Source organism: Sturnira hondurensis, unplaced genomic scaffold (genome assembly GCF_014824575.4).
Source record: "Sturnira hondurensis isolate 20B ecotype Veracruz unplaced genomic scaffold, ASM1482457v3 Scaffold0008196, whole genome shotgun sequence".
Taxonomy (NCBI): Eukaryota; Metazoa; Chordata; class Mammalia; order Chiroptera; family Phyllostomidae; genus Sturnira; species Sturnira hondurensis.
In genome coordinates this window covers 13,934,237-13,958,616 of record NW_028080827.1, presented here as the reverse complement: position 1 = coordinate 13,958,616, position 24,380 = coordinate 13,934,237, and the positions used below count along the sequence as shown (strand labels likewise).

The 24,380-nt window shown below is 43.1% G+C and overlaps 1 protein-coding gene across 3 annotated transcripts in view; it reads left to right on the top strand.

Annotated features, from left to right (window-relative positions):
• The window catches only part of RORA (RAR related orphan receptor A), a 697,371-nt gene that overhangs the window by 597,390 nt on the left and 75,601 nt on the right, over positions 1–24,380 (top strand). The window contains exon 1 of one of the 3 annotated variants that reach the window (XM_037054026.1): positions 8,451–8,600. The exons of the other annotated variants lie outside the window; for them this stretch is intronic. Coding sequence (XP_036909921.1) covers positions 8,570–8,600 — 31 coding nt within the window. The 5' untranslated portion in view covers positions 8,451–8,569. Of the gene's footprint in view, positions 1–8,450; positions 8,601–24,380 lie in introns of those variants that run through there. 3 annotated transcript variants of the gene reach the window in all.

Below are 24,380 nucleotides of genomic sequence, written 5' to 3'. Positions count from 1 at the left end.
TGGAACAATAAGCAAGTTGGATTATCTGAGACTCTTATTGTACTTAAGACTTTATAACAAATTCAATAATGAATATCAATAGTTTCTCAATAATACCTGCACTTAAACAAGCAACTCATTGTCACTTCTATTAATATTTTAAAAGTTGTATATTTTACTTAAGATGTGTTGTCAGCCCTGGCTGGTGTAGCTCCGTGGGTAGAGTGTGGGCCTGCAAACCAAAAGGTTGCAGGTTCAATGCCCAGTCAGGGCACATGCCTGGGTTGTGGGCCAGGGCCCCAGCAGGGTTCTCATGAGAGGCAACCACACATTGATGTTTCTCTCACTCTTTTTCTCCTTCCCTTCCCCTCTCTCTAAAAATAAATAAATAAAACCTTTTTTAAAAAGATGTATTGTCAAAACATCTCAAGACTGTATGCGTACTACGGCTTTATGTAAGTGACAGGCCATGCTTGACTATAGTCAGTAACTCTAGATAACTATTTTTAAGTGCATTGGAAATTAAGTAGCTGTGCTTAAGGTTGTTATACTATCAAAGCCATTTGTTGGATGATTAAAATAGGTGAAGGAAATACTATATTATATGACATGTTGCAAAAACTTTACCAAAACATCAGGTATACAATTTTTAAAAGTAAGAGCAGTAAATAGCTCTATTTACTCTATTCTTTATAGAATAGAAAAAGACTAGAGCTATCCTTTTTTTAATAGCATGGACTATGAAATTATTATTTGTGTGTGTTTTTAACCGATACGGAATTTTGCTTGGAGTCTTTTAGAAATGCAGTGTTGGCTCTTATAGTACTTAGTTTCTTTTCAGTCCTCTCTAACATTCCATTACCAATATTTAGCATTGTTCAAGTAGTTCCAAAATAGTAAAGAATTCCCCTCAAGGGTTAATTGAATGTGTAGCAAGTGTTTCTTAAATGTACAAGTGGCAACCTTGTTTTCAAAAGGGATAATTACAACTGTGTACAGTATGTTTCTTCATTAGTAAGTAATTAAATAATTTACTAAATTGTGCAATAATTCATAATAACCCTGCTCAATTACAGGAGCAAATGATAAAAGAATTTCTTGCACACATGCCTAAAATTGACTAGAGTAGTAATTTTTGATTCCTGAAGAAGTCAGCTTCGTCATTTTCAAACGATTGGGTAGCGCTCAGTGTAAGGAAAACCCACTAACATTTCGACACTGGCAGCCTCATGGCTAAGGGTGCACAGCCAGGAATCAGCTGCCATAGGCTGTGGTCATGGTTTCCCCACTTACTAGCCTAATGTTCTCGGGCAAGGCAGTTACCATCTCTGTGCCTTAGTTTCCTCATCTGGAAAAAAGAGAGTTTGAGGTGAATTAAATGTTACATAGACTATAAGAGAAGTGCCTGCCACCCCAACCCAAGTAATTGTTCAACCATAGGAGAGGTTAAAACCAGCCACAGCAAAGTGATGTGTAATTACTGAGATATCATTTTGATTTTGGAAAATTATCTTTGGGGACACAAGGTTTAACTGGCTACTCAAAAATCTAATGTGAATTTTGGCGTCTCTGAGTGGAATGCCTAATGTAATCTACTCTCGTCTTACAAAAGGTAGGAATTGTTTTTAATTCAAGAGAAAGGTATTGATTCTGCTTTGAAAAATGTGAGTCTAACCTATTTAGATGAATTTAAACATTTTTTATTAAAACGGAAAAAAATACCCAAGTCCATTCTTGTTTCAGTGTCCACAGCGTATCTATTTCCCCGGTGCAGGCCTGGACCAAAGGGATGCATGTGCTTCTGAGAACTGAGGATGGACTTGTGGTCAGGTCCTGTCAGCCCAGCGAATCCCATTTTATCAGCTGGGGCTTAGATGTGAGCATCACACCGGATATTGACATGGGGCACAACTGTCTGAAATGTCAATAGTTATAAAATGAGTATTTCATAATGCAGAATGATTGATTACTTTGCCTGACTGAACAGAAACACATTTTCTCTGAGAAAGTAAATCGGTGCCAGCCTCTGCTCCCGGCCGCGAGACCCGGCTTTCCTGGCGATGCCCACACGGCTCTGCCGTCCTTAATCACGCCTGACAAAAAGGGGGAAACCATCTCTAACTGCTTAGCTTTTCTCCATTATTTGAAAATATATTTTTAAGATCGTTGTTTTTAAAATAAGATATGGCCTACATACAAAGCATCTGTATTAATGGAACTGTCTCAGATAATTTTCAGAATTGAAATGGAGGAGATGCAAAATCAAATAACATTCAATTTATCTTGTTCATCCTAAAATGCGCTGCTTAGCTTTCTGCTCTGATGAAGTGACACCCGTTTCCAGTTTTCATCTTCCTCGGCATGCTGTGATGTGGAACTCGTTTGCTCTACATGTTTTATTGAGTGTACTTTACCTTTACGACTATGAGACCAACTATTAGTCCTTACAAGAAAGCAATAAAATAGGCAAGCCAGAAAGAGATTTCTTTTCCAAAGCACAAGTCTCTTCTTCTGCTCTCAGTTATTTTTCAAAACTCATTTTCTAAATGTGTGTAGTTTGCAAAGCTCTGTACTAGGCACTTTGAGAGAACACAGAAAAAATAGCTACAACTTACACTATGAGCTTTCTGTCCTCCGTCTGTAGGTTGTTTCTGTTATTGTAAGCCTTCACTACTAGTTCTTCCTTAAATAAGAAATGTATTATGTCTCTGTATTTTTACCTGCTTGCTGCCCTTTTCCTAAGATGCCTGTTACTCCTTGTTCTATCCACTGAGATCTGATGCGTCCTTCAAGGTCTTCATCAAGGGCTACCTCCTCCATGAAGTTTTTCATCTCACAAAGTTTAAGATGAACCTTGCACCGAGTAACCTCTTTACTTCTGGCTTACATAGAACCCTATTTCTGGAACGCATAGAGTAGGTGTCACACGCTCTGCCTCACACTATAAACATTGCATTCATTTTCCAGCTAGATTTCAAGCTCCTTGAGGGGAGGTCTGCCTTCGTAATCTTTCTTCCCCCTTCCCCCTGCATGCTCCAGCCGAGTGTAAGGCACAGAAGGTGTTTATCAATGTTTATTGGAAGGGAGCTTGCACTCTTACAGGAAATAAGATATTAAAAAAAAAACCTTGTACTCTGACTCTTACAAGAAATTTAACATAAAAAAGTGAGATCATGAGTACCCTTAGGCTATGGGGTAATTTAATTTGTATTCATCTTTGTACTCCCAATACTTAGCAGGTACTTAATAAATGCTTGTTTTATACACACACATTTCAAAACTGCAGAAAGCTTAGCAAAAGTGCATGCTAATAGTCATTTCAACACATCTTTATTAAGGTGAATAATTTATACCAGGCACAAAATATTGTCTGTATGTGCAACAGTGTAGGGGCTGCTGGTGGGGGGGTGATGGTATTTCCACTTGTAAGCCCTGCTAAGAGAGAGTCCCTCTGTCCCGTTTTTAACTTGTTTAATTTATCCCTTCCAGTGGCCCTACCAGGGTCTAATATCCTTATCACACATATGAGAAAACAAAGGTTTGCTCAGGATCGCCCAGCTGGTGAGTGGGATGAAGGCTGGTTTTGAGCCCAGCTTTGTCTAATGCCAGAGGTAATCCTACTGTACCATGGAGCTCAGTGAAAGAAAGGAGGCTGGTTGGAGAAGTGAACATGGAACAGCAGAGCCAAAGGGGTGTTCCCGAGAAGTGGATGGGACGGGATCCGCAAAACAGTTATGGGATGTTTGAGTGGCAGGAGACCTTCCAGGCCTCTTCCCATTCCATCATTTGAAGGAAGGGGGCCTGATACCCTGAGAGGTGCCGTGACTTATCCAGGGTGATAGAGAAAGCTAGTGGCAAGTGTAAAACTTGAACCTAGATCTCCAGGTTGTAAGTTCACTTCTTTTTCTCAAAATCCTCGAATTAAAACATCATCATTTCCTAAATGGCCCATTGCAGGGCCAGAGGTAGGGGTGAGGGAAGAGCACCCCTTAGGAACACAAGGGCTGGACATCCCTAGGGTCTCTGATGTGCATTTCCTTCCTTGCTTTCTGGGCAGGTGTGTGTGTAGTGAGGCACCTGCTACCCACCTATTCTGTGGAGGTTGCTCGGGTCTGTATGCCTGTGAACTTTACCCTGTCCCTCATTGCGGTGGTTACGAAACATCTGCAGGTTCCTGAATTTCCTAATAGATGCATGAAACATGTGGTTCTAGAAATCTCAGAATCCCTTCACCACTCTCTCCGTTCAGCCAAATCTTTCACCTTTAACATCCCATTGCACTAAAAGCCACACTAATGATTGGCAGCCATCTATCAACTGTGAGGGACAAAGTGCTGTGCAAATGTCTTTCTCAATGGGCAACCAGGCACTGCCTTCCTTCGGAATGTTCCAGCTGACTCAGGGAACTGACTTTTCTATGGGGTTTTCAGGCCCAAGGTCAGCTGATTAGCAAGCTTCTTAAGATCAGAGCTATTGTCTTGTCCTTGTTTGATTCTCCAGTACACTGCCAGGCACATAATAAGAATTCCGTGAATGTGGCTGGTACTGTTGATGTGTGTGTGTGTGTATCTGTGCAAAATTAACGATGTCTCTCACCACCCAAATACAGTTTATTTCACTGTATTCCGTTCATTGACTACACATTTACATGCATACCTGAATGTGCATTTAAATCTACAACTATTTTGGTTTAAAAGCTTGAATAAGACAGATAAGCTATGTTAGGCAGTTCATCCCATTCCCCTTAACATTTATAAATATGGGAGCCCCTCTATCACTGTTAGTGTCTGGGACTCACCAGTACTATTCCATTTATAACTAATCCTTTATTGAGACACTGGCTCCTTCCAGACTAAAAATTAAGCAGGGCTGTGACCTGTTGTAGGTTTGTGCATTCTCTGAAGTTTCTCAAGAAATTGAGCTTAGAACTGCCTGGGTCTGACCCTGTTCGGTCCATAGAGGACCTGGTCCCCGTCTCTGTGTTGGCCAGAGCAGCCCAGCTCCTGCAGATCACATTGCAGCAGCAGCTCCGGATGCAGCTGCGTCCAACTGCCTAGGACCACATTGGCCTTTCACGGATCTCTTTCTTGTTCAGCTAGAAAGAAATTAATTGAATTAGCAAGTTGCCACACACTGGGGAGAGAATCAGGGCCTGGGTGAGACAGAACCACAGAGCCAAAATGCTCTCCCTCGTGTGCATCAGCAAACTTGGAAATCATCTTTGTATCAGAAGCTACTTGCTGACTTGTGATAAATTTACCAACCCCTTGGCTTCCCATTCTCCCAGTAGCACTGTGTTTGTGATTCAAGGTGATATAGCATGAGATCAGACTCCCTTTGTAAGAAAAACAAATATACTCTCATAAAAATCAAGTATCCTTTCTTTAGTTAACCTCTGGAAGCGCAAAGATTGACACCAATTTACCGATTATACTCAAGTTTGGAATCCTGGAGAAATACAGCAGGCTTTTCTCATAGGCATTTGGAAACAACCTGGCATTTGGAAACGACATCAGAAGTGTCTCTCCACTTCCCTGCTAAGTGACAGATCCGATGTGAAACCTAGTACATAGGGACACCATGGGAGGCTGTCGCTGTCTCTCCAGGACTGAGATGAATAAATCACACGTGTGCCTTCTTTTTCTGAGATTAACCAACAGAAACATTTGAGCTGAGAATTAATGTACAACATAATCCCATCCATGGTAAGGAATTCCCATCCTATCTAATTATCGTCTTGAAAGCAACAGTCTATTTTTTAGAACAGTCAGTAAAATAATTTTTAATAGAAAGGCTATATTGCTTAATTATGTTTCCCCCATGGTAGGTATTCAATAAGCATTTGTTCAATATAATCCAAGTAATTAGTCACACATTTTAATATGTAGTTGGTAAAAGTCTCCACTGAAATGTTCAACATTTATGGCTCCAATTTGGTAGTAGTAAAGAAAGATATGGATCTTTTCATCCCTGACTGATTTGTTTGGTTGAGGACTTACAATGTCACAGAAAATTTGTATTTTAAGCATTTTTTAACTTTCAAAGTTTCATAAGAGCTCCGTGTTAACATACAGGACAATAACATAGCCTGGGTTAAAGGCTGAAGGCATTTCATAGAGCCATGTTTACAAGTAGCATCTAGCCACACAGGAAGATTAAGATTTAACATCTGCAATCCTGGTGCTCATTAGCTGTAGAATGATAATGAAATACATTTCTAAGGGGCAAGGTCAGTATTACATTGTTCTGAAAACGTCTTTGTTGAATAAGTGTGTGACTATTTCAAATAAGTATTATGAGATTCTACTTTTATGGGGAGCACACCTATAGGACCCATGACTCTGCCGCACCGAACGGCAGGGCACGTGTCATGTCACATGTCATCCCCGATTCCCGATTCCATTTGAGGTGGTCTGGAAATACGTGCCAATTACTAGTAATGTCAGACTATTTGCCTTGGAGTCTTATGTCTGACAAGCAGGCTGGAGCTAACGGATTTGGTCGTTTTCATAGCATTATTTTCTAAAGCAGGATACTGTTTGAACGTAACATGGATGTTCAGGGTGGTAGATCTGGACTCATGTTCTGGACTCATGTTCTACCCACCTATTCTGTGGAGGAAACATGCCTGTGCACATGCAGTCTCTGATGGTTTCCCATCCGCTAACTGTATAAAGGAAAGGAGAATGGTGCCCAGAATCTACTTAGAAGATGGCTTGGCATTAGCCTTCCTTGTTCACGTCCTTAGCACAAAGGAAATGGAGAACCCAATGTGAATGATGGTGTCAGGGTAACTGAGGGGTGTTGCCTCATTGAGAGATGCAGTTGCATCATGGGAACGTGGTGTGATTTAATTTCATAATTGTAAACATCACAGAGGGTATGGTTAATTCATTGGAAACTCTAGCCCACTTTGCAATGGCTGGACAGCTGAGTTAACATGGGTAGGTCTCGGCTTCATACTTTTATGACTTCTTTTCTTATTTTTGTGGTTTTATTTAGAAAAAATCTAAAGAAAAACTGCATTGGGTTGACTTTAGTTGAAAGCAAACTTTTATAAAGCTATGGCTTGATTTAAGGTACAATGAAATTTTTTGACCTTCTAAATCAGAAGCTTGTGTATATTTTGCCTTGAAGGGGAGTAGGGTGGGCAGTGTATAAGTCTAGCTTCCTACAGTGCTGATTGTTTACGTGTGTTTTAAATTACGGCCCAGCTCATGGGACAAGGACAACTCAGTTATATGGAAAAATTTCTAGGACTCTGCTTCTTTAATCACCGTTAAGTGCAATGACGAATAACTGTCTAATATTTTAAGTTGTAAATGCAAACAGACCATCAGAAAAATAAAGCAGAATGGAAGGAACAATAGTAGGTACGCAAACTTGGCTTTCGATCATTTTTTTCCAGTTATGCTCAATACTACAGATACGCTTGATGCAATTTGATGCAGGCTCTGGATAACTAACACCTGAAATCCATGGTACAGAGATTCATCTGATAATAATGGCATGATTTAAGTTTCCATAAAGCCAGTAAAAAAGGATTAAGCTCCAAAGTTTGGCGGGAATTGGTTACAAGTTAAAACTCACAAAGCTGGCCTTTAGAAGTCATTTTCGCCCCTGTCCTACGGCCTTTTCCACTTGTGAATGGGTTCTCTGAGATGGAACCTAAGATTTGACAGAGCCTGGACATTTAGTGGCCCAAACTGGGGGGGGGGGGGGCGGGGGGCTCCTGGAGCTCTTCTTCCAGGTGTCAGTGCTTGGATGGGGGGAGGAGGGGGGAGAGGGGAGGTAGGAAGAGAAGCATTTGTAAACTAGGACCTTAGTTGTTGGTGTGACTGAGTTACCAACGTGAGTTCCCCCTGCCCAGCCTGTTTCTCACAGGAAAGACTTCAGGAGGCGCTTAGCTCACTGTTCCAGGTGGTTCGGAGGGCTGCGTTCTCCGCAGATCTGGAGGGGCTCTACCTTCCGAGTAGGGTTGGGGCTTTCTGGAAAATGCGTAATGAGTCTGGCTAAGCCCACCCCACTCCCGAGACCAAATCCCTCTTTTATGCCAACTAGCCGGATTATTGAACACCTCTGGGGACTTCGAGAAGGGAGCAAGAAAGTGGCACTGGGTTGCGTGCCTCTTGCTCCAGGGCTGAGGGGAGAAAGTGGTCGGGTGCGAGTTCCGCCGAGCGCGGCGAACAGAAAGCTCCTGGGTGGCCCCAGGTCCTCGTGAAGGCGAGGAGAAGGCCGGGGTCCCGGGCTCTGGCCGGGGCACGGTAGGGCAGCGCAGGGCCGGGCTGCGCTGGCCCGGCAGCCTCGGATCACCTGCCCGCGGGGGCGGGGCGGGCGCGGCGTGGGGTGCGCCTGCCTCCCGCCTCCCTCCACCCGCCCGGGGAGGAAGCGGAGGGGCGCGGTGTAAACAGAGCGGCGGCCGTGATGTCAGCCGGTCACATGGAGCCTCTTATGGCTCGGGATGGCTCTCGGCGGGCGGGCAGCTGCGGCAGCTGCTGCTGTGGCTGGGGCGGCGGCGGCGCGGCGGCGGCAGAGGGGGCTCCGGGATCGGACCATCCGCTCTCCCTGCGCTCTCCGCACCGCGGCTTAAATGATGTATTTTGTGATCGCAGCGATGAAAGGTGAGCCCGGGCGCCCCGCCGGGGCCGGGTGGGCTCTCCGTTCCCGGAGGCGGGGAGGCGGGCGCGCAGGGGGAGGGGTGGGCGCGCCTGCCCGAGCGCACGTACTGCCCGGGGCAGCCGCCCGAGCCCCGTTAGGGCCTTCGGGGCCCGCGCAGCTTCGCCACCGGAGTCTAGCGGTGGGCTCTGCCTGCCTCCTGTTGGGGGCAAGGGCGCAGGGGCTGGACTCCCCTCTTCCGCCTCGTCCCGCTCCTGTCAGTTGCTCGGGTCCGCCTGGCACCTGGCGGGGCTCCCGGAAGAAACTTTGCCGGCCGTCGCTGCGCTTCTGGAAGGGAGGGGAGGGCCTGGGGAGCTCGGAGGAAGCTGGGGGCGCCTGCAGCCGGTCCCCGAGGCCCGCACCCCAGACATCTCCGGCCTACGTGGAGAAAGAAGGCTCTGCGGCCAGGCCGGGCCGTGCGCGCTCCTGGACGCGATGTAGTCCCTGGGGACTGGTCAGCGCCCCAGGCCTGGAGCCCTCCCGCCTTGGCGGCCCAGCGGCCGGGAGCGGCCGCCCGCCAGGGAAGTGCAGCAGGTCCGGGCTGCGTGCTGCGGCGGCCACTTTCGAAAGTGCCCGGGCCCGAGTGAGACGGGCTTCTAGAACGTGTTAAGACTCCCTTGGCGGCAGCCCGCAGCCGCAGCGCACCCCCGACTTGATACTTTGGGTTGTGTGATTTGCGGGCAGTGGTGCAGGTTAGATGGCAGAGAGGGCCGACGCGCGCGGGTGAGTCGCGGCCAAGCCTGTCCACCCGGCCTTCGCCCTGTTCAGGGTTCCGAGTTCAGACTAGTGACAGGATGGCAGGGGGCACTGGTTGAGGACAGGACTATCTCGAGGTCCTCCCAGGTGAGGAGGAAAGAAACCATGGCGAGTCAAGGAAGTTTCTAATGGGAAACCAAAGTTTGGAGCTGTGCAGGAAGTCGCCGTGCGGCCGAGAAAACCAGACTCGCTGTTAGGACTGTTGAAAACAGCCCCGGGGACAGTCCGCTCCGCACGCTCGCCGAGCGCTCGCGCCGCAGGTTCCTGGGTCAGATAATCTGCCTGAGCGGCTTCGCAGATCCGGCCGCTGGGGATGGGGATTGAGAATCCCATCCGCTTGCCGCGGACAGAACTCCCCTAATGCGCTGCATTTTTGCAAATCCAAACTGCGCTGCCGGTTCTGCCATCCGTGTTCGGGTGCCGCTCGTTAAACGTGTGCTAGATTGAGGTTTTGTTGCAGTCCAGGAGGAAGGGCACCGGTTCGATATCTGCGCTGGGTTTGCTCTCGGATCACCGAGCTTTGCCTTTCTCACTAGAGATTGAGTGGCATTTCTTTTATTAATTATTAACAGGACGCAACGTACTGGACGCTGCGATGAGTTGCTTGAAATGAAATTCTCTCTTCAACGGGCTCACTGCAAATTTTGCCCTTTTTTTTTTCTTGTGGCTTGAGAGAAATAGGATATAATCATTTTTAGAATATGCAACTGATAAAGTAAAATAGAGGAAAACTCCCTGTGATTCACGTTCTTAAATATTTAAAATCATTTGGGAAAGAAAAAACGTGAAGATTTTCTACCAACTTTTGTGTAAGAGAAATCTATGTTCCTTCCCTCCCCCTCCCAGTTTTTTATTCTATTTTTTATGTTTCATTAATCTGGTAAGAATAAAATGACTCATATCCTTCACAATTCAGACATTTTTTTTCACTTTTTCCCTTTAAGTTATAAAATAGATTTTGCTAGTGAAGAGGTGCCAAAGCCAGTCCCTGCCCATTTCATTTAGTACAATTTGTGTTGACTGGGAGCAGGGTGAGAAGCTAAGACTGGTTCCCCTAATGAACAGTCACCAAACAACAAAGTATGTTCTAATGTTTTAATTTTGATGTTTCCTAGGACATAGGGTTTTTTGCGTTTATACTTCTAGTACAAAGTGAGCTTCCATACTATCCCTCACTAACAATATCATGAGAATTAAACCACCACCCTCATCCCCCAAAAGCTCTAGCCCACACATTTGTCTTGGAGTGACCTCTGCTGCCATAAGATAATGGGTTCGTAGTACTGTGCTCGGAGAAAAGTAGTTCAGAAGTACTGGCAAGGCAGTTTTCAATACACCAGAGAGAGAGAGAGAGAGACAGAAAGAGAGAGAGAGAATTATAGTGCATCTTGATAATTAGGATACTTTATTCCCAATATCATAACATCCTGTGTTTTTAATGGGATTATCTTGCTTGGGTGCAAATTTAAACTAAAGAGCAATAGTTTGTGGGAACATGGGGAATGCAGTAAATGTTTACATATCAGATTGAAGGGGGGGGGACATGGCCCAGAATCATATTAAATACTTCCCTACTGCCTCTCAGTATTAGAAATTAAATCAGTTCCATATGTAAGAGAGTTTGTATAATTAGATTTTTCATGCAAAACAGAAACTCTCTTTACAATATCGCTTTGGGGATGTGTCTGCCAGGGGATGGGGGAGTTGAGAACAAGCAGCCATAAAAGAGAAATGTTCTCTTTGTTGGCTGATTTACTGTTGTTTTTTAAACATCATTAAATCAGGCCTTTTGAACTCACCAAAGAAGAAAATCCTTCCTCTACACTAGTTGTCAAGTAAGTTTAGCCTTAACGTGGTTTCATGCTTAGAAGTAATAAATCTTCATTCGAGCAACTCCAGTCTTCTCCTTCAGTTCTGTTTTTGTGTAATTACTAATAAAGTTCCAGGGCATGGGGACTGCTTCGTGGGCAGACGGAGCGAGCCAGCACCCACAGGCAGGGCAGCACTTGCTCCACCCGTCACATCCCTGCACCGGCTCTGCGAGGTGGCAGGCAGCGCCTCGTGGGTTTCAGCAGCTTGTGCATCCCTTTGCTGCTTCTGAGTCCTCAGCCTACGTTCATGCAAATGGAGTTTTCAGAGTGAAGGGGAGGCTTAAAGGAAATTTCTGTCCCTTCATAGATTCCTCTCCAACACAATTCATGTGCAAATGTAAGGCACCTTGCTACTTTGAAAATACTGCGGACGTTGGTGATTAGCAATGTGTCCAACTCCAATAACTTGACTGTATAGTTTTGACTCATTTGGCTTTTCTTTGTACCAAATGGGGTTTGGATTTTATCCCTGGCTTTCCTTTAAGCACCATGTCAGTGATAGCCCGCCACTAGGATGTTTTGTCCCGTTTTTGTGACCTTTGATGGGTAGGATTGGGAGAAGGAAGGTGATGGCCCGATCATCTTGAAAAGAGGAAACCCAAATGGCTGCTCCACTGAGCAGAACGCTTATCCTGAAAGGAGAGGTCAGTTCTTTTAAAGACAAAGAGGATCTCTGAATCCATTTTTCTACGGGAAGAGAGGAGAGCTCGGATTCTCTGTGAAGTAGAGGATATTTTAAAAGCACCGTTTTCATGAGCAGCCTCTTGATTTTATCTATTTCAGTCACATTACTTGAAATGCAGAGCAACAACATCATACGCAAGTAAAACCCTTGGAGTTGTATTTGATTTGAAAACCGTGTGACTTCTTCAATGCTGCCCAATTATAAAATAACACAGTGTCTAAACAGAAATTGCCCTTTCGATATAGACATATTTGTGTGATATAAATTTTAGGGTTTTTCAAAGCCTAGTAGATAATGTTAGTAAATATATTGATGGTTCTCACTAGACTCCTTTCTCTCCCACATGTCCCTCCCAACCAAGGGAACCACAATAAAACAGATGTGACCAGCAAGTGGACAATGGCAAAGTACCTGCAGCAGCACCCAGCCACTTTGTAATTTGCTCTGGGCCACCTCAGAAAACAATATTTGCAAATGACCCTTTAGTGGGAGAAAAAGTGGCTGGATGGACGGATGGATGGGTAGGTGGGTGGGTAGATAGACAGACAGACAGATCTGCAGAGGTGGAGTTGGGATTCCGTTTTCTTAAAATTCTCTCATATTACTTCAGTGACTAGTAAAAGCCATTGTATGGAATGAATCTTCTAAGAATACTTTGTCATAGAAATGTTTTCCACATGCATTCTAAATATTCACAGTGTTTATTGATAAGAAATCAGGTTGCTGTTACCTATCTATTTCACATTTACTAATTATAAAAACCACAATTAGATGCTCAGAGTGAGTGGCTACAATGTGTTTATGTTTCTCTGCTTAAAAAATACTAATAATCAGGAGATACCCACTGGTGACAACACAGGTGTGAACAGACATTTGATACAATTTCAAAGACTTTTTGAGGAATGATTCACAAGTTCTCTCCCTGCTCCACCCTCGGCTCCTCCACAGAGAATACCTCCCTTCCATAGCAGCCTCCGAGTCTCGGACTCAGAGACTCGAAGTCAGAACTTTGGGTATCTGTCCGTGTTGTGTGTGGTAAGATGAACAGGGCTTTCTGTACGTGATCAGAGTGCTCTACGTGCAGACACAGAGGTCTACACAGACAGATAAGAGCATAGACTAGCCAAAGGGCAAAATGCAAGAAAACAGTTGAAATCTTTTATTTCTGGCTTTGACATTTGTTGGCCTCATCACATTACGAGGAAGTAATATGATACATCTTTGCTCCTGTATAAAGAGGAATGTCAAACCCATTCCCTAGGCTTGCCAGCAATTTTATATTTTTGCTTTACATTCCATTGTCTCTGAAGTTGACTAGGCAGTTCATGGATAAATAGAGAGGTGATGGTAATCTATATTTGTTTTGCACTTTACAGTTTACCAACATTCTTATCTCTTTCACTTCTCCTTGGAAAGTTGGGCTTTTTAGCTGAAGAAACTGAGTCTCACAGAGGTCATGGGCTGGTGCGCTCATCACATGGGGAAGTGAGGACTCGAGCCCTAATTTCTACCATCTTCATGCTGCCTCCCCTGGAGGAAGCTGTGAGAATGTCCTGGATATAACTTTGTCTCTAGTTAGTGGAAATTATAACTCTGGCATTTATAAGGGAAAAAATAGATTCAATTATGTAATGCTTTGCTGAGCCTAATATCCTTAAATTACTATTTAATAAAATCAATTTGGTACAAATGGAGTTATTCTTATTTGCTTATCATTAGCTCCCTTCATCCATGATTTTCATTAAGTCCGCTTGTTATGAGAGGATCTGGGTAAAATGTAAGCATTTCTGTACTTTGCTAAAACAGACAGAATACCGTGAAGTGCAACTAACCTGTGTAACCTATCATCACTGTGATAGAACTGAGCTGGAGATTCATCTGTATGTTCCACTTACCTGTAGGCACAGGAGCATTTGCAAATGCATCTTCTAATGTGAATATGCCTTTCTGTAGTAGAAAGCTCTAGTGCCCTTGGGCTTGAGAGTACTGTCCTGGTTGTTTCCATGACACAGCTAAGAGGCAAAGCTGTGGACTTACTCTGGAGAAATCTGTAGTCTTTTTGAAAATCACACGAGGAGTCAAAGTTTCCAAGTAAATCTGCAAAAGCTCATTTCTCACTTGATGGGTGTTTACCTCTCTGGCAACTGGTTTGAGGTGTGTTTGTCTGGAAGCAAATAAGCATCATTTCATAGAGTCTAGGGGAGAGAAGAAACCTTAAAAGTCATTCAGATACATTTGCTATTGGCATTTGGTTTCTCTCCACAGGATTTCTGCCAACTGATTGTCTGGCCATGCCGGACGGAATACCTCCAACGATGGAAGCTTGCTATTGTTAGAAGTAGCTCATTCCATCTTGAATCAGAAAATTTTTATATCAACTATAAGTCTCTACTTTGTACTTTTAATTTACTTTTAAAATTTATTGATTTCAGAGAGAAAGGAAGGGGGAGAGAGAGACAGACAGAGAGAAGTCGATTCTTTGTTCCACCTGCCAATGCATTCATTGGCTGAGTCTTGTATGTGCCCTGACCAGGAATAGAACCCACAAGCCTGGGACATTGGTGCAACACTTCAACCAATTTTGCCACCCAGCCAGGGCTCGTTTGGACTTTCAGTCTCTCAATTCTGATCTTTCTTTTGGGCCGTGTAGAATACAGTCGGTCCACCGCTGGATGAAAGACTGTCTGTCATTTAAAGACTAAGGATGAAACATGACACACAAACCCCTCTAACCCTTAGTCTGCACCGCCCCTCCGCACGACGCCGTTCTCACAGGCGGCCTTCGCACAGTCTCGGTCGGGCAGTCTCGGTCGGTTTCTTCCTCAAACGCACCTCGGTTTGTCTACAACCTCTCACCGTTTTTGTGCCAAAAATGGAACCCAAGAACTAGCCGTGGTATGATTGACTAAGCCCTCAACCCGCCACAGAGTAAAGAGTAAAGTTTTTAAAACTTTGTTTTAAAATTTTAAGATACAGAAGCTAGGCTGTATCTGTAGATCCTCTCAGCCTTTGTGATACTGTAATTTGTGAAAGTGAACCTTGGGCCGATTTAGGAATACTGTTAGATAAACTGAAGTGGATTGCCAAATATTTAGGGAAATAAAAATATTGCAAAAATAATTAAAGGAACATTAGGAGCATTTATGAGATGTTTTTCTCCAAAGCAGTGTCAGATCTGAGATGAGTCTGCCCTCTAGTGGTTGCTTCTGCAAGGAAAGCTGGTCGTGGTGGTAATGGTGCCAGTGAATTTCCCATCAGGCTGCTGGAGAGGTCAAAGGTTGAAATTATTTTCTCAGTTGCTCTGGGGAATTCTACATTGGATTGTGAAGTGTTTGTGTTTTACGTGGTTATTAGAAATGGAACTGGGGGAGATCATGAATTTTAAAAGTTTGCTTGGAAGGAAGGGAGTTTTTTTTTAGTCTTAAAATAGATTAAAGCTGATTTATAAAACTTGGCTCCATATTCAATTAAAAAATTTCAGTAAGATTTGGTTTGTAAGTAAACAATTATTTTGACCTTTATGGTAATCCTTTTTGGGTTTTTTTAGAGTTTCAACTTCCATGCAATTCCACTACCCTCGAATATGTTTTGAAAAGAGACTGTCAGTCATTTTGATCAGAGAAATACAGCATCTAAAGCATTTTAAATCTAAAGCATTTTTCTTCAAACAAGATAAACATTTAGAAAGAAGTAAACTATTGTAGCTGTTTTTGGCGATAAAATAATTTTAAACATAGATGCAAAACTATTAACCCCTCGGTTTCTGAAAACTTACCGTTAGACCATTTGGTGTGTACAGTTTGCCAAAGCGAAAACATGCCTGTTACATAGGCTTGTAGAGCGTTGCACTGTTTATACTTTATACTTTAAAACACTGCACAGCATACTGATAAGCATCTGTTCATGCCATTTTTTAGGGTAAATAGATCATACAAGTGGATTATAGGTGGACATTTTGATGGTGTGTAACAGTCATATAACAATCTGATTTCTGTGTTGGAATCAAAGAGATAAGTGTTGATCTTCCCATTTCTTTAAATATCTCTTGTCCTGATGCTACACAGAAGAGTGAGATTGCAAGTTTGCATGAATTTTACATTGTTCAAGAAGTCAAGGCTTCTGAGTTGAGTGAGAGTAACCAGGGCTAACTGTAATGACCGTGATCACCAGGATCTTAAAGGCTGACCGCGATTTCTCGATGCTACTGAAAAGATGAAAGTACTTCTTTATGTGAAAAACAAGTAAGGGGGGCGGGGGGAAGCAAGGAAAACCTGCTGTTTAAACCTTTCCATCATAGAAATAAGGTAGTGGTTCAGAAGTGAAGACTTGTGGTGAAGTTTCAGGTCAGTTCTTGAAGCAAACTGTTTTTCAAATCGTGCCACCCCGACATGTGATTCTTTCACTGCATGAGAAATATTCTCCTCTTCACAGAATGTTATTTTCATTTTTCAGTTATAGGGTTTTTTTTCTTCTTTTATTTGTTTCCTCTCATGTCAGATCTTCTGTAGCACACTGGGTATAAATAATGAAGTAAATTTGTTTGAGCAGATACTTGTTAAGTGCCTACTGTGTGCTAGGTTACTCAGGTGCCACTTGTGTGCTTTTGTGATAGTTGAGACAACTTCCTTCTAATCTTGTCTTGTAAACCATGAGTCAGCATTTTAAAAATGCACTGAGAAATTGGCAGCCATGCTTAACCAGAGAAGGCTGCTTTAAGACCATTGGGCTTATAGGTTTAGGTTTGTAGTTTCTATGAGCCACATGCCATTTGAAACAAAGGAGAAGCTTGTGACACCCAATGAAATGTTAACATGATTGGATAAAGCCAGTTCTTATTGTAACGTACGAACATGATTTGATTTCCTTCCAAATAAGCCATAGGTAGGCTCTAAAATCCTGCCGAAAGCAGTGGTTCTGAAAGTGTGCAGCATTCCCCAGAACCCCGAGAGTTCCAAAGGCAGGTTCCCAAGTCCCACCCTGAGAGAGCCTGATTTTTCTGTCTCCTCTGTCATCTGGTCTTCCTGACCCAGGAAACCGGCAATTTGAAAAGCGTCTCCTGTTTTTCCAATTTCAGCGTTCCTCAGCGCCCCCTCTATGAAACCTTTGTCCTTGCCAGTCACAGCTAGATGGGCACTGGTGTCTTCCAGCCCCCTAGCAATGTCCAAATATCACTGATCTTCACGGGCAACCGGGAAGATTTTAAACATAAATGCCTCTTTTTCCATCACCTGCATGGACCCTGCTTGCGAGGGTCTGGGGTGAGGCCAAGGAATTTGGATTTGTAGATGCTCCTCTGCTGACTGAGGAACAGACAGGTTTGGGAACCCACCTGGACTAACCCTCTCCTTTTATGAGTGAGGACACTGAAATTCAGAACGGTAAATAATATTAGGGCAAGCATAATCTTCCTTTTGGTCCACTTAAATCTCTTTCAGAGTGGAAGAGGTGCCATTGCTTGCATGTTACTATCACACTTGAGATAGATATTCTCCTGGCTGTTTCAGCCTCACTATCAACCAGTGAGTAGAAGGAAGTGGACAGACTTAACATCTGTTACCCAAATGGTCCAAACAGGAGAGGATGCTTTGAAACTGGGGGTGCCTGTGGCACCTTCCAATTACTGTATTCCTTCTCTGCATAAATCCTGCCGGGGAGCTCTGGCCTTCCAGCCCTCAGTGAGCTCCAGCTGGGCTTTGCCACCACTGCAACCACTAAGTGGGGGGTCAGGCTGGAGATTATGCCACAGGCATCAAGGCCAACTCCAGTGGAAACAGTGATATCTTTTTTATGTTGCTCTTCCAGCAACAGAGTAAAGGTTTCGGTGCCCTGCAGGCTCGCTACTTTACAAGATGGCATTTCTCAGGCCCCGAGCACACGGCGTGTATCTGCCAACGTCCAGGCACTGAAGGTGGCAAATCTGAACGAGGCAGGCCCGACACAGCCTTCCTGCAGCTTAGATGCTGCTCTGGTAAAAGAGGGAATGTGGAAGAGCTCTGGTTTACATGGAGGAGGGCACCTCCAGGCCGCTCTGCCTTTGGAAAATGGCTGTGCGATGTCCCGTCGCTGTGGCGGAGGTGACGCTGTGGGGCCAGTGCAGCAGAACGCAGCCACAGACTTAGTGTCTGGTCTTTGTGCGTGGTGGGAGAAGGGAGGCCACGCCTAAGTAAACATGTAAATGAACTTGAGCGGCGATTTTCAGCCTTTTTCATCTTGTGGCACACCTAAATTAATGGGAAAAATGCTGCCGCACACCAAGAAATATGTTTTTTGCTGATCTGACAAAAATAGGTATAATTTTGATTCATTCACACTGGACAGCTATTGTTGTGTTGGGTCTTTTCCGTCTTTTATTTGACAGTCTAAGGGGAGAAAGGTCAGTGTCCCTGACTAAATAGTCAGGTATTGCATGTTTTAAAAATTCTTGCAGCACCCTGGTTGAAAATCACTGAACTAGATAAATGCCGAAAGTGACAACAGCTAGGCCGACATATGAAAACAGTGTAATGGCTTAGAAAGGCTGATGGCCTCGTGGATGGACATTGGGGAACGGAACCCAAGAATTTTTTCCCAGCCAATGGTGAACGTTAAGCAGTAGTCCCAGGAGGGAACTTAGAGGTTATCTGCTCTCTTAGTTCTCAACCTTGTCTGTACCTTAGATGTCTAGAGAGCTGTTTAAAAATATGCAAGGCCAGGCTGTCTTCCTAGAGGCCCTGATTAATGGTCTGAGGTAGGGCTCAAGTATTGGTAATTTTTTTATGCTACTCAGACGATTCTGGTTGAGAAACCCCCGAAGTCCAACACCCTTACTTTATACATGAGTCATGGCCCCCATCACAGAGAAATAGCCTTGGATGGTGGAAACCCCCTTATGTCTGCAACCCCGTCATTGTCGGGTTATTGCAATTGTTCAGTTTTCCCCATTTGTCAAATTAGAGGGTTGGACGTGATAGCCATTGAGATCTTGCCCCGCTCCCTCCTTCTGTGGAAATGTTTCTGTTAGAACAGGAAGATGGCCTGGTTTCTTGTCCAAGACTTGGAAGAAGCAAAGGAAGGCCTCTGGTTTCCTTATGCCCTGGCTCACCCCTAATTGCTATAGGTGCTTCAGTCCGCTCATCAGTTCCTTTCAGAGGTGAAAATGTAAGGTAAAAAGAAATGATTAGCTTTTGCCAACCATTTAGAGAAATTACAGAACAAGCAAGCTTTCATTAATAATAATAAATGTTGCCTAGACTTGGCTCTTATAAATGACAGTCATACCTTATTTATCAACTTCTAGCCCAAAGCCTTCTTTCCATTTTTGATGGTTGAGTTAAAACCCAGGCAGCTGGGGGTAGGGAGGTTGTTTAAACACAGAAAACCTGAATAGTCTCAACAGTTGCACACCACAGTAATTGTATTCCTTGCCGAGTATCCCAGGCCAGAAACCCAGAGAATGTGACTCTTTCCTAATATTGTTTGGAATGCATTAGCAAGCAGAAACAGTGTGTCTCCTGTGTTGCCATCTTATAAAAAGAAAATAACAAAACTAAGCTCTATCACGAAAAATATCCTTGCACTTCCTCAGTTGAGACCTGTATCTCTTGAGAAGTTGAGTTTCATTGAAACATTTACTTAGGAAGATAACAGTTCATTATAAACCAGCAGGGTGTGATGTAAGCACCTTAACTTTATTTCCTCTTTGTGTGGAATCTCCCAGAGGGGGTTGATAATATTCAGCAGCTCCAGAAGTGATAAAGTAGTTTGAAAAGTGAATCTGATGGGAGCTGGTGAAAGAAATTAGAGCCTTGTCTTTTTCAACAGAGGTTTTTAAACACGAGCATATTGCCCGGTTTGCATGGATATACTTAAGAAATTGCACACATGTTGCGTGTGCCTCCAGTATGCTTACCTTAGACGTAAAATCATGAAAAACCATCTCCTGTAACTCAAGTTGCATCCATAATAGCAAACACCTTCTGAAAATGATACTGTTCAGCAAAATAATCAGTTTTGCAGAAATCTATTTCAAAAGCCAAGTTCTTTATCACAAGCAGAACCGGGTAGAACAGAAGTGTTCTGTTTCCACCATTGCAGAGAAACAAAGTTGTTGAAGATGAGTTAAGATGTCTCAGAGTCTTGGCAGGCTTTCGAAGCCTCCTGCTGCTGTTACGTTTAGAATCCCTTTTAATGTGGCTTGGAAGTTTCTATGTGATTTGAATGGCTGCTTAGGGGAAATATTGACTAAACCATTCATTTTTACTGTTAGGATGGCTTAAGCATTTTTCGAATGTTTTCATTTGCTAGAAATATGTTTTGCGCTCAGGCTTCTCTCGTTGAGGAAGGTTGGTTACCAGCCGTCTGATGACACCTCAGGGTGTTTACAGAAAATGTAGTTATGTTTGAGCACAGCCCTCTCCCAGCAAAGATAGTGTGGTAATCAGCAGGAATGTGAAAACATGTATTTAGGGACTGATGCTTGTAAAAGAGGTGCCGTAAAGAAACATGGTTGTTCAGATGTGAGAAATGACTGACAGCTCTCCTTGTAGGCATGCTAGTAACAATAAAATCTAGAAGTTCAACATCAAAGCGATCACAGCTTACTCCACCAGTGACTTGCACATCAAAGACGGAGCGCAAGACAAAGGAAGTGTACTGAGGTATATTTCTGCCTCGTTCGTTGCCAGATGCTCAGGGGGGAGCTCCCAGAGCTCCTTTCATGAATGCAAAGTGATTTTTGCAGATCACTGTCTTCATTTCATAAATGACCACGAATACAAAAGAAGGGCAAACGAGTGCTGCTGTAATTGTTCCCCTCGCTTTAAGTTTGGGTAGGGAAGAGTCATCGCAGGACAAATGGGTCTGTCTGGTTTTCTTAAGTAGTGAGTTCTGTACCAGTGTGGGCAGTTCCCACTTCACCTAATATAGTGCAGGGGATTGTTCACAAAGCAAGAGAGTACTTCTTGAGTACATTGCAAGTTCAAGTTGATGGCATTGAATTATGCTTGAGAACATAATACTGGACCTAAGTTTGTGGACTTATACATATCTGTCTCTCTCTCTCATGCTTGCTTGTTTTTTTGTAATGTTTTAAAATTAACCTTGTGGGTGGATTTTTGCTGATTCAGGTGTGCATTACTTAACAGGTGTGCGATAATGAAATTTAGACCTGTTAAACCAGTTCTTAATTAATCACCAGATCTGTGCCTCAGTTTCTAAATCAAATGGCCTGTGCTTCAAAATGCCAAAAGTAGAATAGGAAGAAGAGTCTGGAATTGACTACCTCCACCCCCAACCTTGATATTAAATAGAAAATAAAATTAACTATGCAAGTACTATGGGTGGTGTGAAATAATGTGGGGTTTTTTTGCTTGCCTTTGAAATTTGAAGTTCTTTTGTAGTTCATCTTCAGTAATTTACGTATTTTTAAATGCTATTGAAAAATAGTAGTGCTCTGTGTAGTCATTAATAAATACAAAGCAGCTTTTTCAAGGCTCTAGGGAGACCTAATAAACACAACTGTGTTACTAATTGACGCTGTACTGAGCTGACGAAAGTAGTGCATTGGTAAACAGAAGCTAGAAAGCAAGAAGTTAAAGAACTATAGGGGATTATGTAGACATCAAGGAATGGAAATTATAATAGGGCCTCTTTAGGGGAGCATTAATTTGCATGTGGCTAAATTAGGACACCCAGTTATTTCTGGGGACACTACTAAGAACTCATCTGAAATACCCCTGAAATGAAAGGTTTGGAAAGGGTTGGGAGTTCGATGTGGTAGAGGGGGCCCTAAGCATGTCATATTTCCTATAACTCATAATAGTTTTCCCAGTAGCTTTCTTTGTTATGGAGAAGAATGCTGATGAAGTCAAGAGTACTGCAATTTCTTTGTTCTATACGCATAGTTTATGTTGAATTGCCACAATGGAATTTTTTTTTAAGCAGGGAGGGCAGGAGGGTGGAGACAGACATAAACCTTTTAAATCTTCTTTACGTGAACTCCACAAGGACAGGAGCACGGAGCAGATTAGAGAGTGGATTTATACGGCCCCTGTCCTCTGCTACAGTGTCCCTCACCTTCGGCTGATCCAGGCACCCTGGGGCTTCCCCAACACCCCTTCTGGAGTTCCAAGACATAAGAACTAAAGGCATAACAACACTAAGATATTATTTGCCTTCTTTACTATGGTACTGACCACTCGCATGAATAGAGTCCAAGCATTGGTGGGTGAAATTCCTGACCCCTTTGCAGGAAACGAGGCCGTGACACCCACTTGTACTGGTAGTCACTGCGTTCGCTGTTACTCGCTCTTCACGAAACACCGCTGGGCTCATTTGAGAATGTCCTTCACGAAGCAGTAAAAATTATTAAGTTGATTAAATTTTGACCCTTGAGTACCAGTCCTTTCTAATATTCCTCATGACAAAGTGGGAAAGGCACATAAAGCACTTCTGCTCGTACCCGGGCAGGACGTTTGTTTCCAGGGAGCAGCTCTCCGCCCGTGGTTGGAGTTAAGAGCTGAACTAGCTGCTTTTGAGTGGAATGCCATTTACTTACTCAAACAGCTGACTGCGACTATTCCTACTTAGGTATATGTCAAGCATTTTCTCAAAAATGAACCGAACGAGCCCGGCATTTCAGAAAAAATAGTTGGCAGTATTTATTGCTATTAAATTTCAGCTTGCAGGCAAATATTAGAATTTTTGGAGAACTTGTATTCAACTCCCTGAACTTGACAGCTTCCTACAATTTAAAGACGTTTATCAGGATGTCTGTGGTGATATTAATAAATGTGATTACTTGATATAATCATATTTGCTAACAACATATGTGGCCATCTGGAAGAGCTACATGACTCAGTGAACTAATTAATAGTTTTCAAGTGACCAATGCATCTATAATAAAAACATTCATGGGTAAAAGATTCATTCAAGGTACAGAATACACAAATGTCCTTGGATGTCACAGAGTACAAAAAAATTACTGATGCTGTTTCAGGTTTTAGAGTCCAGCTAACCTTTAAGAATCTCTGCAACTTGTTGAGTTTTGGTATAGTACCAAAAAGAATATCCAAAACTATCTGAAAAGGCTGTTGAAATGGTCCTCCCTGTCCAGCTACGTCTCTGTGTGAGGCCGATTTTTCTTCATATACTTATGACGAAAAGGCACAAAGGCACAACAGATTGAATGCCAAAGCAGATGTGAGAATCCACCTGTCTATTCAAGAGATTTGTAAAACTGTAAACTAATGACATTTTTTTACTTTTTATGGAAAACATTTATTTTTTATAAAAATAATGTATGTTACTATGTAATGAGTTATTACTATTATTTTCAAATTAATATGGATTTTTGAATATGCTCAGTTTTAGTTTATTACACAATAATTATTGGTATAGAAACCCACATAAGTAAAAGCTCCTTGTGGCTTTTAAGAGCATGAAAGAATCCAGATACCAAAAAGTTTGAGAACCATTGCTCTACAATTTACTCTATGGGACACAGAAGATTTGGTGACAAAGCACAGCTAGCGATAGAAGGGGCTTTAAATTTACACAAATTTGTCAAATAAGCCATGCATTATATATTAAACAAATCACTTTCAAATACGAATTCAAGAACAAATTTTCTAATCCCCATTTTCTTCATAATGTTTTCATCTTGAATGGCCCTGGAAAACCAGAATCACTGCTGATGTTGTATGTTCATAGTTTTTGTTGTTTTCTTTTCAACGCTCAGAGATTTGCCATAAAATTGTGGTTTACGGGGCTTTATGATTTATCTTTAATCGTTTAAACTTACATTTGCAAAATAGTTAAAATTACTGCTGTTTATCTTTTCAGTTTGGACTTGTACATTGAACAAAATTATTTGGACAAAAAAATCTGTACAGTTAGTGCAGCCTCCAGAGCTGTCCTAACTCCTGGTAGATGTGAGGTATCCGCCACGAATGTGGGCACTTTGGGGAATGTCCTTACTGTGTGTAGTGACAGAAAGCCCTCCAGGTCCTGCCACCATGCAAGTGAGGGGACCTTCACCTGGGGCCCATCGCTCACACCCCGGAGACCTTCTCCAAAAGGGAAGAGTTCTGCCCAGATGTCCATCTGCACCGAGAGCGTGTCAGGAAGGCTGAGCCTTCCAATAACTTCAGATGCCCTTGGCAGAATCAGTTCCATTATACTAATTAAATGTATGAAAGTCCAACCTTCCCTGAAATGCCTTGTGAAAGATAATGTACAGTCAGAAAATACTGCTCAAATCCTTGCTCTTCACTTTATAATCACTTTGTTGGCCTCTAACATACAGACATTTACATTGCCCTTTGTCGCTGGGCCATCAGCTACAAACCAGGGCCACGCAGGTCTTGGTTTCATTTGGTTCCCTATCAGTAGGCTGTCCGTTGAGTGGGAGCAAATGTGTCTTGGCACTTTCTGCATTTCCAAGGTCTTGCTCCCGA